At 42.7% G+C, this 14,017-nt stretch overlaps 1 protein-coding gene across 2 annotated transcripts in view; it reads left to right on the plus strand.

The window, feature by feature from the left end:
* LOC133488824 (sodium channel protein type 4 subunit alpha-like) overlaps positions 1–14,017 on the plus strand; it is a 47,599-nt gene that overhangs the window by 19,973 nt on the left and 13,609 nt on the right. For both annotated transcript variants that reach the window (XM_061797213.1, XM_061797212.1), the window contains exons 13-17: positions 477–606; positions 729–967; positions 1,601–1,774; positions 2,004–2,360; positions 4,900–5,307. In XM_061797213.1, the coding sequence (XP_061653197.1) occupies positions 477–606; positions 729–967; positions 1,601–1,774; positions 2,004–2,360; positions 4,900–5,307 (1,308 nt within the window). The remainder of the gene's footprint in view (positions 1–476; positions 607–728; positions 968–1,600; positions 1,775–2,003; positions 2,361–4,899; positions 5,308–14,017) is intronic.

Consider the following 14,017-nt stretch of genomic DNA (forward strand, 5'->3'; position numbering starts at 1 on the left):
TCACCCATTCCCAGTCATGGCTTTCTCAAAATCTGCCATTAAGAGAGGTTGGCAACGAACACAACCAATTTCAGGAAACGTAGGCGACGGAATGTTTAGTTTTTTTCTTGAGCACTAGTGCACCCTGACGTGTCTTATATGCACAGAGAAACTCGCGGTCCTCAAGAAATACAGTATCAGACGTCATTATTACCTAATTAAACATGCTGCCGAATACCTGAGAGATGATTGTGAGGACCGGGTCACCAATCTTGTTCTGAACTGTAAATAATAAAGACTGGATTAGTTGTATTTTATTTTATTTTTTTTCAGAAAATTACCAAAAGCGGGTCTAGCCCACCTCCTCGCAGAGTTACGGCAAACTCAGCACTGAATTTGCGCTCGTCACGAATATAGAGCCCTGAGCGTCTATTACTTACTTAGCAGAAGTATTACGACATAGTAACATTTTGCTGTGATTAATATTTGCCCCACAGAAGCCCACCAGTGAACAGGACAATGTCCAAAGGCCTCTACTTCAGCCATCCCCCACAGTGACCGAACATCCTCCTGCGCACAGAAAAAGAGGACTAAGCTCTGTCAGCTTTTTCAGTGATGCCATGGATGGTTAGTTTTGAGAAAGTATTCTCTCCAGGACCACCATGCAGTACAATGTTCCGATGTTGATGATTGGTTCTGCAGTATCATGAAGAAAATGACTAACATTTGACTTTGGTCTGTTTTTGCAGAGCTAGAGGAGTCCAGACAAAAGTGCCACCCGTGTTGGTATACCTTTGCCAAGAAGTACCTGATATGGGACTGTTGCACCTGGTGGCTGAAACTGAAGGAGTGGGTGAAGTTGATGGTGATGGATCCTTTCCTTGACCTTGGTATCACCATATGTATTGTGCTGAACACCCTCTTCATGGCCCTGGAACACTACCCCATGACTGAGGAGTTCAACACCATGCTCTCCGTGGGAAATTTGGTGAGGATTATTTTTTATTTTTTTTGGCCAGTCAGTGGACAGTGTACTGTAAATCGACTGGTCTAACAACTCATCCATAAGGAGCTAATAATATATAGATGATCTTTTAGCAGTTAGGTTGCATTGATGATGATGGATCAATGCAAGAAACAAGTGTTATTTTTATTTTATTATTTATTTCTTCATTATTTATTTTTTATTTTATTATTTATTATAAATATTTCTGTCTGTTTTCAGCTGAAGACCAAACTTAGGCATGTGGTTCCAAACTTTCAAAATGTATTTGAAACTTAGTTGTACATTACTCACAAAAACAGCTTCCGGGTAAAATTTCTAAAAATGCACCATTTAATTTGGCAATCTTTCAACTTCTTCATGCGCAAGTACAACTGTTAACTGGTTCAATACTTTTTGCCAAACTTTCCTCTTCTTAAACAAGGAGTCATTAATTGACCAACAAATTTACTGATTGAAAAAGTTGTCGCTTATGAGTGCAATTTCATTGATCCTTTGCCAGAGCTGTTACAGGTACAGGATTAATTGTAATCGCAAGTAAATGCACACAATGCTAAAATCGATATTTTGTTTCTTAATCTTCCATGGTAATGATGCTACTTGTATTTGTGCTCTCAGGTGTTCACAGGGATCTTCACTGCAGAGATGGTCCTGAAGCTGATCGCCATGGACCCTTACTATTACTTCCAACAGGGCTGGAACATTTTTGACGGCATCATTGTTTGCCTAAGTCTAATGGAGCTGGGACTCTCCAATGTTGAGGGGCTATCTGTTCTTCGCTCCTTCAGACTGGTAATTCTTTCTTTGAGTTCCGCAAGAACATTTGTACGGTACTGAACTTGTTACTAAATTTCCCCTTTTAATAACTGTGCAAATGCGGTATCCACATTTGGATTCACATGACGATATTAATTTACAGTAAACATCAGATTGTACAACTGTCTATTTTTATTCTGTCATTAATGGTAAGGATAGAGGTTGTTCCAATGTTACGTTTTCTCCACCTTGTTGTCTTGAACAGTTACGTGTCTTCAAACTGGCAAAGTCTTGGCCCACCCTCAACACTCTAATAAAAATCATTGGCAACTCAGTCGGCGCTCTGGGAAACCTAACACTGGTGTTGGCCATCATCGTCTTCATCTTCGCTGTAGTGGGCATGCAGCTGTTTGGCAAGAACTACCAGGACTGTGTGTGCAAGATCTCTCATGACTGTCAGCTTCCTCGCTGGCACATGAAGGACTTCTTTCACTCCTTCCTGATTGTGTTCAGGGTGCTGTGTGGCGAGTGGATTGAGACCATGTGGGATTGTATGGAAGTAGCTGGGCAACCTCTCTGCATCCTGGTGTTCATGCTGGTCATGGTCATTGGGAACTTGGTGGTGAGTACATCATCTCTCACATTTTCAGCCCATCCATGTTCTAGTGTACCAGCTATCCTTTTCAGAGAAACTGGAGCCTATCCCTGTTGACTTGAGAGGCAGGCTACTGCTCAGTAGTCAATCACAGCACTGACACATAGGTAGAGACAAACATTCACACTTAAATTGCCAAGTTAGAGTTTCATGAATATTTTTTGATTGTGAGAGGAAACTGACAACCTGAAGCGAACCCATAAAAGCGCATGAATGTACAGTAAATGCTGGTACCACTATGCTATGCCATCTGTAGACATAACTATTTTAAATAAACTTTACCTAGCATTGAGCAGTGAATTACACTATGCTCCATCAGTCTTTTGGGTCAAAAAGATAAACTACAATAATGACACTACGAGAATAAAGCAAGTCGTGATGTTGAAGAAAAAGTAGCAAAAAAAAACGAAACAAAACAAAAAAAAAGTGAGATGACAATAAAGTAGTATTGTAAGCATAAACACAGTGTTGGGAAATTTTATTTTCTACGTGAAGTATTTCAAAGTTCAATTCATAAATTTTAAAAGAAGATGCATGTGGGGTTGCCAAATACTGTAAGGCGTTTATCCCCCTACATATGAAGCTCGTTTTCAGTATGTTGGGTCCTGAGAAAAAAAAAACTACATGGCCTGAAGTTTACTCTTTTAATGGGTCCGTTTGAACGTCAAGCTGATGGTTTCAAACAACAAATATTACAAGATATGATTAATAGATGGCCGGTCGCTAGAAAAAGACAGCTGCTGCTGGTCTTGGGCTTGTTGCATTTAAGTTTGTGAGGGAATCTCACTCATAAATAAATAAATAATTTTGCAAAGCCATGCAATTAATCATCAAATACTAATTTATAATATTATGATGAAATCTGAGCTTTATTCACGCAACATTTATATCCGTCATATAACTGTTTTTAATTGAGCAAGGTTCCATGCGCTCATTTGCCCCACTGTTAATCCCATCATCTCAAATGAATCTGATTTGTTGTTTTCTATGTGCTTCAAAATCCCATTATGATACCAAAAAGGAAACTTTTTAACACTTCATTAATAAAAAAAAAAAAAGCCAACGCTCTTTGAGAAATATACTGCCATATTACATTACTGTGTTATTGTCAAATCCATGGCAAAGTTACACCAGTTCAAGATGAGGATTTTCAAATAGTTGGAAACCACACATTGTTACTCCTTGTGTGGACCTGCGGGATCGGACGAGTGACTCTATTACATTGTTAGCGCAAAGACCATATGACGACAGTACACCTTGTATAGTGACCAGAAACGTCTTCTGCACATAAATCGCGGGAAAGCTGTTTATCCGAGAGATTATCCCGGGTGCTTAAGGGGCGATAAAGTCAAAGGTCATTCATCACTAATCAACTGCTCATGCTCCAGATCTCTGACTGGCTAAAGTTGATCCTTGTGCACCAACTGTGCACAATCACATATGCACACATGCGCGTGTACATACGGTGCAGTGTGTGTTTCCTGCTGATGCTCTCTAAGCTTGTAGACAGATTACTTGGAAGTTGGATGCTAGGAAACTTGAGTTTACGATAGTTGAACTCAAGCACAGGAAGCCGTATGTCACAGCGTTTTGGTTTAGAATACCCTGTACTGATACTTTAGATACAGATGGGTATGCATTAAAGTTAAAGTTTTTATTGCATTAGTGGACAAGTAGACGACAGCTAAGCAATTATTATTAGAATCAATCATTCTAGCAATGATCTTGCTAGAATGATGTTTATCTCGTCAGCACTGATGGTAAGACAAGCCTGAGAATTGAAGGTATTCCCAAACCAATGTATGGAAATACAATAACATAATTAAATATGCCTGTGAATATTTTCATTTATCCAGGTCATTTCATTCTGAGGGCATTGAATCAATCGCAGTTGGTATTTCCTGGTTGTCTTAGAACTAAAACTGAAACGAAAATATCGTCTTATTTCTGCAAGTGACTGTAGCATTTTGCATGAGTCATTTCTAATTAAATGAACAGATAGTATGGTATGGTGTGGTGTGGTGTGGTGTGCTATGGTATGCTACGGTACAGTTCGGTATGTATGGTACAGAGGCAGCATGAAGGCGTATGGGGCATGAACGTCTGCCGTCGGTCAAAGGTTACGGGGTTAAATCTCAGCACTGATAAACTGGCTTCTTCTCACATTTCAAAAACGTTTAACTTGCCCCGATGGTATCTTAGTTGCAAAATGTGAGTGTAAATAGGACCGTGTAAATGAATGGCGACCAGTCCAGGGTATACCCCGCTGGGAAAGATTCCAGCTTCTCTGTGACCCTGAGAAGGATAAGTGGTAGTTGGATGAAGAAATGTTAAATGTGACCCACTGAATATTAAAACCAGACACCCCTCCATGGCCCTCGAGACATTTTTAGAACAGCGTGGTCAAGGACTAAATAACTCAGTTCAACTCATCTCTGTAATGTGCAAAAAGTTATCCTCCTGTATTCTTGACACTACCAAGCACATATTTGTTGTCTGCCAACAGGTACTGAATCTCTTCCTCGCCTTGCTACTCAGCTCTTTCAGCTCTGACAACCTCTCAGCTCCGGATGAGGATGGCGATTTGAATAACATCCAAATTGCCATCGCTCGCATACACTCTGGTCTCTCTTGGCTTGCCACAAGCATCGTCCACCTTTTCAACCACACTTTGAAATGCAGACGCAAGAAAACCAAAGAGACCTCTAAGGCGGTCAAGCTCGTGGCCAATCATCTGGAAAGCAACGGTGGAATTTATGGACGCTATGGAGAAAAGTACATCATACCAGAGGAGGACAGCTACATGACTAACCCAAACCTGACAGTTATTGTTCCAATCGCACCTGGAGAATCTGATGTGGAATTTATGGAGGAGGAGGATGTATCAGAGTCATCGGAGGATGAAGACAACAAAGTAAGTTTGACACAATTTGTTTTGCTCTTTCAGACCCAATAAACACGGAGATAAACATCAACCACATTCAATTGTGGCAACAAAGAGGAAAGAACTATGAGCGAAACTGGATCAACTCATTTGAAATTAATAGTAATAGTGTGATTGTATACTATTTTTAGATTTTTGTGGGTAGCCCGGTGGGGAGTGGTTTGTAAATCTGCCTCACAGTCCTGAAGTTTGATTTTTGTCCTCCCCTCCCATGCCCGAGTTTTTGCTTCAGCGACCACCAAAGCTTTATTCCGCTTGGCCAGCTGCCTCAGGAGTCTCACAGGCCTAAAATGCCGATAGGACTCCTTCTTCAGTTTGACGGCATCCCTCACCATTGGTGTCCACCAACGGGTTCCGGGATTGCCGCCACGACAGGGACCGACCACCTTGCGGCTACAGCTCCGGTCGGCCACCTCAGCAATGGAGGGGCGGAACATGGTCCACTCGGACTCGATGTGCCCCACCTCCCCCGAAACGTGAGCAAAGTTCTGTCGGAGGTGGGAGTTGAAACTCCTTCGAACATGGGATTCTGCCAAACGTTCCCAGCAGACCATCACAATACGTTTGGGCCTGCCAGGTCCGACCGGCATCTTCCTGCCAGAGAGCTGACATTCCACGTCCCTAGAGCCAGCTTCTGTAGCCGGGGATCAGATCGCCAAGGTCCCTGCCTTCAGCCACCGTCCAGCTCGCACTGCACCCGACCCCTATGGCCCCTCCCACAGGTGGTGAGCCCATGGGAAGGGGGATCCACGTTACCCTTTCGGGCTGTGCCCAGCCTGCCCCCATGGGTCCAGGCCCGGCCACCAGGCGCTTGCCTTCGAGCCCCACCTCCAGGCCTGGCTCCAGAGGGGGGCCTCGGTGACCCGCGTCCGGGCAAGGGAAAACGTCTTCCTGAATTTTTCATCTTCATAGAAGTTTTTGTAGCTGTGCTTTGTCTGGTCACCTAGGACCTGTTTGCCATGTGTGACCCTGCTAGGGGCATAAAGGTGCCCCAGACAATTTAGCTCCTAGGATCATTGGGACACACAAACCCCTCCACCACAATAAGGTGACATCTCAATGAAGAGGACAACAATTCAGATGGTGCTTTTCCCCTTTGGCCCGGAGAACAACCATGTACATGATTTTCAAAAACAATTGGAAATGTGGACTTGTTAGACCACAGCACAGTCTTCCACTTTTCGTCAATTGATCTCAGATGAGCTTGGGTTTAGGGAAGCTGGCAGCGTTTTTGGGTGTTGTTGATTTATGGCTTTCGCTTTGCATAGTAGAGTTTTGACTTGCATTTGTAGATGTAGCGAGGAACTGTTTTCTGAAGTGTTCCTGAGCCCACGTGGCAATATTCTTCACAATGATGGCGGTCTTTAATGCAGTACTGCCTGAGGGATCGAAGGTCAGGGGCATTTAACGTTTGTTTTCGGCCTTGCCGCTGACATTCTTTTTCTCCAGATTTTCTGAATCTTTTGACGATATTATGGACCGTAGATGATGACCTTAAATTCCTTGCAATTTTACGTTGAGAAGCGTTGTTCTTAAACTGTTGGACTATTTGCTCATGCAGTTGTTCACAAAGTGGTGAACGTTGTCGCATCCTTGTTATCATTACACTCAACTGTTTCCGATTAACCTGTTAACCTGTTCCACAACCACACTTTGTACAGATTGTCTAGTCTAAAACAGTACGGTACTAACATTCGACTCATCTTTGTGCAGCCACAATGCAATGTAGCAAATAAGGTACTACAAAATTTCATTTTGAAAAAAAAGTATTTTGAATCTTAACAGCGTATAGAATTTGGTTGTTATGAGGAGTAATCTGAATTGAAACCATAAAGACTGTTTGAGTCACAGCAAAACAAACATGTTGAACTAAAACAGTTAAACCAAACATCACCTTTAATCACTGGATACAAGCAATAATGCTTATATTATGGTTTGCTTCACTACTGTATATCTTAATATCATTCATAAGTGAAATACAGGGTAAGTTTGACAGCAAGAGAGGGGGCAAGGATGGGCATCAGCATGTGGATGCTCTCCGGAAAGATAATCTGTTAATCTGTAGAGCAGACAAGGTGAATTCTGATGGAGACTTTTTTTCATGTGGAGAAAATCCAGATGTTCTGTTTCCTATTTTCCTTTGTTTGTTGAAATGTACAAATGTGCACAACATGCAGTATGCTGTATGGCATTCATTCATTGAAATGTGCAGAATGACAAAGGTATAACCGAAACCTAAAAACATGAAATGCTAATGAATCAATTCCCCTGAAATGAAGGCATTACAGTAATACAGTACTGTCGAAAATATCACTTCCTTGGTCCATACACCACCACTCCTCTTAGCTGTATTGGTCCTATTCACCAAGCGTTGCATTATTGGCTCACCAATACAGAATCTGAATGCAACCTTCGCTAGTTCATCCACCACAGTGACATTAAAAATGACAAATATTGTCAAGTATTGTTGTAAAATACAACATATGTATACTTATAGACTATATTTCAAAGTGCGTTCCATGCGTATAAATAACTCCCACGATCAAACTCATGCAAGGGAAAAGAGTCTGAACTAGGCATCGAACGGCTATCTATCGAGCAGATGACATGATATGGCCCAATCAGACCGAAACTATTTTCCATGTCTAAATTGGGGAAGATGAGAGATCCAATCAGAGCAAAGCACATTTAAATTAGGGTCAGGAACGATAAACCGTTGCAACCGGATATCAGGTCGTAAAGGCGAGAGATACGACTGTATCGGTAGCAGACTAGACTTATCGATACAAAATCCGCCAGGAATCCTTAGATACATCGGTTGTAGGGCTGCGGCACAGCTTTTCGCGAGGCTAGGAATCGTTTGCCTGAGGCTTTATGGTTTTCATCTCGTAAAACAAGTGCGAGTGGTCTCACGCTGTGCTTCGCAGGTAACGTGGTTTACAACCAAACACAGCAGTGGTGGATACTAGCGACACTACTAGTTTAACTACATTTCAACATCAAATAGCTTTTTCAGTAGTTATGCTACTTTCGTGGTCACAGCGATAGTAAAGTATCGTTCCCCAGGAGACATTGAATGCAACGTCAAGTTACATAATTTATCTCAAGTCCAGCGGTGAAATGTGATTGTAAACATGCAGAAAATATGGGAAAGCTAGGTACACCTTGGCAATTTCCTTGGCAGTCACCACTCAGCAAGCAGCAAAAAATAAAAAATAAAAAAAATAAAAAAATAAAAATAAAAGCAGTGCGTGTGTGTGCATTGGCGGTCCTACCTTGAATGGCACGGTGTGGAAGACCCCCCATGGCTCTTTAAATGTTGTTTGTGAAGAGTATATCTTCAAAATTATTTTTAAATTGTTGTATAATGTTATAATAAATAATTAGATATTTAAAAAATATACAGTATATATATGTGTGTGTGTGTGTGTGTGTGTGTGTGGGTGCGCCATGTACACGTATATACAAACATATATAGGTATGTATATATGTGCATATATTTATAAGAGTATATATATATATATATAAGAGAGAGAGAGAGCGAGAGAGAAAGAGAGAGAGAGAGAGAGAGAGAGAGACTCGGCCTCATGCCAGAGATTCCCAACCCTAATTTAAATGTTGCATAATAATAGTCAGGCGGGAAAGACCAACTAGAATAGAATGCAAAAGGAAATATTTGGCATTTCCAAACAAAATTATCATGCAAACCACGCAAAAGACATCAAAGACTATTTATAGCTAAATCGAAAAACAGTGATAAAATGGGACCTTTAAGAAATTTGCCACATATCTATCCTGGTTTAAGCAAGGTAGGCATACATGATCACTATTCACTGGAATCTATTTCTCTGCGTAGTCGCGTTCACGCTCTGAACTCATTTAACTCATTCAGTGCCAGCCCTCCCAGTTAACATGGATATTTGACTTCTAAAGCAGTCAGTGGCACTGACTGTGTCAAGGAGAGGTGGGAAGGATAGGATTGATCAAACCATTTTTGAGAGAGGGTGGTTTACAGTATTTTTGTTGTTAAGAAATTACATTTCAAGCAAGTGCTGTATGGTTTTTACACTTTGCTAGCTTGTTTCAAAATGAACACAGTGTAAAAACATTATATTTTTTTTTTTTTAAATCTCTCAAATTTTGGGCACACTTTTATTTATTTTAAGGGAGCTTCAACACCCCCAAAAATGGGCTATACACGCCAGTGTTTCTCGCATAGATTTAGCCTGAAAAAAATGTCCCTGGAGTGGTGTTTGTTTATTTGTTTTATTATGATTCCCATTAGCTTAAAGGTCAGAGGACAAAGATTTTTATATGATGCTGAATGCGCCTTCTGCTTTTTGTATCCCGCGCCTTCCGGTCTTCGTCCCTTTCCGAACGTCCTGTTCAACCGGCGTTGTGTGCTATTGTCCCACGCTGTTGTTCCCGTACTTGTTGTCGTATGCTTTAACGTTGTTACAATGGTTTATTGTGTGCCATTTGGTTGTAAAAATGGTTCAGGCAGCGGGAAGAGTTTTTTTGATTTTTTTGGCACAGTCATTTTAATCGACAATAGTCATTAAAATCTGCTCCAGCATCTGCAGGATTGCTGCAGCAGTCTCGACAGTGAAATACATTTGCATAATAAATCTAAGGGTGTGTGTATTCTTATTCAGGCCGATGATCGAGGATCGTTAACCTGACATGCGCAAAAAATGAGTTCAGTGGGGTAAAATGGCTTGATCGATTTCATGTGGATAAACCTCTAAATATTAGGGGTAAAAAGCAAGAATGTAGTGCGATATGACCTATAATTCATATCATGGTATAAATTGAATACCTTCACCGTAACAGTATACAGTACGTAATGATGTGAATTAAATGTAATGTATTTGGAATGGGTTGTATGGTCCTTTAGCAAAGTTAAATTATTCACCAAAAAGTAACATAAGATATAATAAATAAACTCGAAATTCAATATTACTGTGCAAAAAAAACAATAACATTGGTGATATTATAAATATTTAATATACTGTATTCATATTATTTTAACCTTATGGGCCACTCCTCTCGGCTGACGTATGCAGTAATGTACTAATTCATTTCCATTTTTCTGATGTGTCCTGTGTAGCTCTATATTAGTTTCTCTCTAGACACTTCTTAATTTGCCTGCTAAATTGCTGTTCATAGTTGGTTGGCTGTAGCGTGGTTGCAGCCAAACCAAAATTTCACGATAGCTTAGCAGTTAGTATAGCTTCTCCATCTTCTTCTGTTATTGCTTCACAATAATGATACTTTTCATAAGGGTAGCTTATTTGCTGCCATGGAGGCGATTAGTGACTTAGAGGAGCGGCTGCACACTAGCTAGGCACCCGAAACTTGTAGAAAGCTGGCATGGCGCAAGATAGCATAGCACCGAGCGTTCCTCGATAGTAACCATGCAGTAGAAAGTAGAGGATGGGTTGCACCCTTTTTTTTTAACAAGAATGTATTGACTTCATTGTATTTGTTTATGAAATTTGTACTTATCCAATCGGGGCAGCGCCTGCAAGGTATGTGGTTCCTTGGTCGGTACCTGAGATTTTACATACTTTATTTCATCATTATACAGCTTATCCTATGCAGGGCTACCGGGTGGTGGGTGCTGATGATTTGGAGCCTACCTCAGTTGAATTAAGAGTGACAAAGTTTGACAAAGAAATTACCTGCTTAGGATTCCAAACATACTAGCTCATTTGTGAAAGTGAGTGTAACAAACAACGGAGGTTGCAAACCGTAGCATGCCATGAAAGGGGACATACCTGTGGCGGAGCTGGTGAGGGAGTGGTGGGCATATTCAATCCACGGGAGGAAGGTGCACCAGGAGGCAGGATGGTGAGCAGTGGTTTGGGGGTGGTAGCCGGAAGACAAACTGGCTGCTTCGCCCACCGCCTTACAGAACTCTTTCCAGACCTGGGATGAGAACTGAAGACCCCGGTCCGATACAATATCAACAGGGATACCATGAAGTCTGAACACGTGGAGGACAAGAAGGTTAGCAGTCTCAAGAGCAGAGGGCAATTTGGGAAGAGGTACATAGTGAACATACTTGGAGAACCGGTCAATAACGGTGAGGATGACGCTGTTACCTTCAGATGGAGATAGATGGAGGCCGGTGACTAAGTCCAGGGAGATGTGGGACCAGGGGTGGCTCGGAATGGGTAAGGGGTGCAGCGGACCAGCTGGGGGTTGATGAGAAGCTTTACCTCGGGCACAGACGGAGCAGGCTAGGACAAAGTCACTGGTGTCCTTGGCTAGATTGGGCCACCAGAAGTGTTGCTGGATAAAATGGACAGTGCGGGTGATGCCGGGATGACAGGTGAGCTTGGAGTTGTGGGCCCACTGAAGGACCTAAGAGCGTGCGGAATCGGGTACGAACAGACGGTTGGGAGGTCCGGTCTTGGGGTCCAGGTGAGTCTTCTGAGCCTCTTTAACCACCTGTTTGATTTTCCAAGTAGCTGCTCCTACAAAGCACGAGGAAGGTAGGATGGGTTCTGGTTCAGTTGGACTGGAAGGGGGTACAAACATATGGGAGAGGACATCAGGCTTGCCATTGCGCGAACCAGGGCGGAAGAAGAGGCAGAAATGAAAGCGGCTGAGAAATAAAGCCCAGCAAGCTTGCCGGGGATTAAAATGCTTGGCGGAACAGAGATAGGCTAGGTTTTTGTGGTCAGTCCATACAATAAAGGGTGTAACGGTCCCCTCCGACCAGTGGCTCCACTCCTCCAGGATGGCTAGCAGCTCACGGTTCCCGACGTCATAGTTACGCTCGGATATAGACAGGCGACAGGAGAAAAGGTTTTTGAGAAACTGAGTCATGCTGGGCAAGGACTGCTGCCGCTCCCATGTCAGAGGCATCAACCTCAACAACAAACTGGAGGGAGGGGTCAGGGTGTCGCAGGATGGGAGCACTGGTGAACAGTTCTTTGAGGCGTTCAAATTCTTGCGATGCAGCATGGGTCCAATGGAAAGGTGAGCTGGTGGAGGTGAGACCGGTGAGAAGTACAGCAACCTTGCTGTAGTCACAGATGAAACGTCGATAGAAGTTGGCAAAACCCAGGAAACTTTGAAGCTCCTTCCGGGTGGAGGGAATGGGCCAGTTGACGACTGCTTGGAACTTTGCTGGGTCTGGTTGTACCTGTCCCTTGGCGATGATGTAGCCGAAGAAGTGAACGGAAGAGAGGTGGAATTCACATTTTTCAGGTTTCAGGAAGGCTTTGGAGGACTTGACGGACATGCTGGCGATGTTCTTCAGGGGAGCGGGAGAAGATGAGTATGTTGTCAAGATCGACAAAAACGAACCAGTTCAGCATGTTGCGGAGGACGTCATTGATGAAAGTTTGAAAAACAGCAAGGGCGCTGGTTCATCCAAACGGCATGACCAGGTACTCGAAGTGTCCAAAGGGGGTATTGAAAGCCGTTTTACATTTGTCCCCTTCTCTGATCCGAATGAGATGGTATGCGTTGTGTAAATCCAATTTCGGGAATATCTGGGCGTCGCAAAGGGGTTCACAGGAGGGCTCAATAAGGGGTAGTGGAGCTTTGCTTTTTATAGTGATGTCGTTGAGGCCTCGGAAGTCAATGCAGGGGCGGAGAGTGGTATCTTTTCAACAAACAAAAGAAACCAGCCCCCACGGGGGACAGAGAGGGTCAGATGAGTCCTGAAGCCAGGGAGTCACAGATATAACGCTCCATAGCCTCTTTTTCAGGACGGGAAAAGATTAAAGAGGCGGCTGGACGGAAGAGGGGCTCCCGGCACAAGGTCAATGGCGCAGTCATAGGGGCGGTGGGGGGAAGAGAGATGGCCAGGTCCTTGCTGAACACGGGGGGATAGGTCGTGATCATCTTCTGGGACTCGGGAGAGATCAGTAGGTGTAACAGGTGGGGGAGAAAATGGAGAACCCTTTAAAACAACTGTACAGTATGTGCAACTGTTTCCAATTCATTTGATATTCCCATGTATCCCTCTCATAATCTTCTGTCTAGATTGTGCGGATGATCACTTCAAACCTTTTTATAGGATAGAGACTGACCTCTGTCCCACAAATTGTATTAAATATGCTTTGCTTTTACAACAAAGTCGAATCTTATCAAAACAGTATTAAGGTTTAAAGGAGATTGAAAGGGCATGCATGTCGGTGAGCTAGCTACAATGCAGCTGTTCTCCTTGGGAATAGACTTGCATATCATATGTTATTTAATAGACATTATAATGACGTGGATATTATACATTACTTAACTGTCTTGCAGTAGTGTGGAAACGTGGAAGCTCTACAATCTAATGACATCCCACATTAGTGCATCAAAATGTCTTGTATTATTTAGGCTACACGAAAGAGGCCGTATACGTTAAGCAGACACGTGCAGCAATCCCTCATTCATCACGGGGGGTTACCGGTACGTTCCGGACCACCTCTGCAGTAGATGAAATTTGTAGCAACCACATTTCTTTATTTTTTATTATTATACATATTTTAAAGCTGAATCAACCTCCCCAGACACGTACTAATCTTCCCCACACTCATATTAAAAGGGACATTTCTATGGCGCCTCAGTAAACGTGAAATATGAATTAAAACTGCCCACGCATTCCTGAGTCCCAGACGTTTTTCTGCCGAGAGGCTTGAAATCAGCTCAAATTTCTCAATCTTATCTACCTCAC

This window comes from Phyllopteryx taeniolatus, chromosome 14 (assembly GCF_024500385.1).
Source record: "Phyllopteryx taeniolatus isolate TA_2022b chromosome 14, UOR_Ptae_1.2, whole genome shotgun sequence".
Classification (NCBI taxonomy): Eukaryota; Metazoa; Chordata; class Actinopteri; order Syngnathiformes; family Syngnathidae; genus Phyllopteryx; species Phyllopteryx taeniolatus.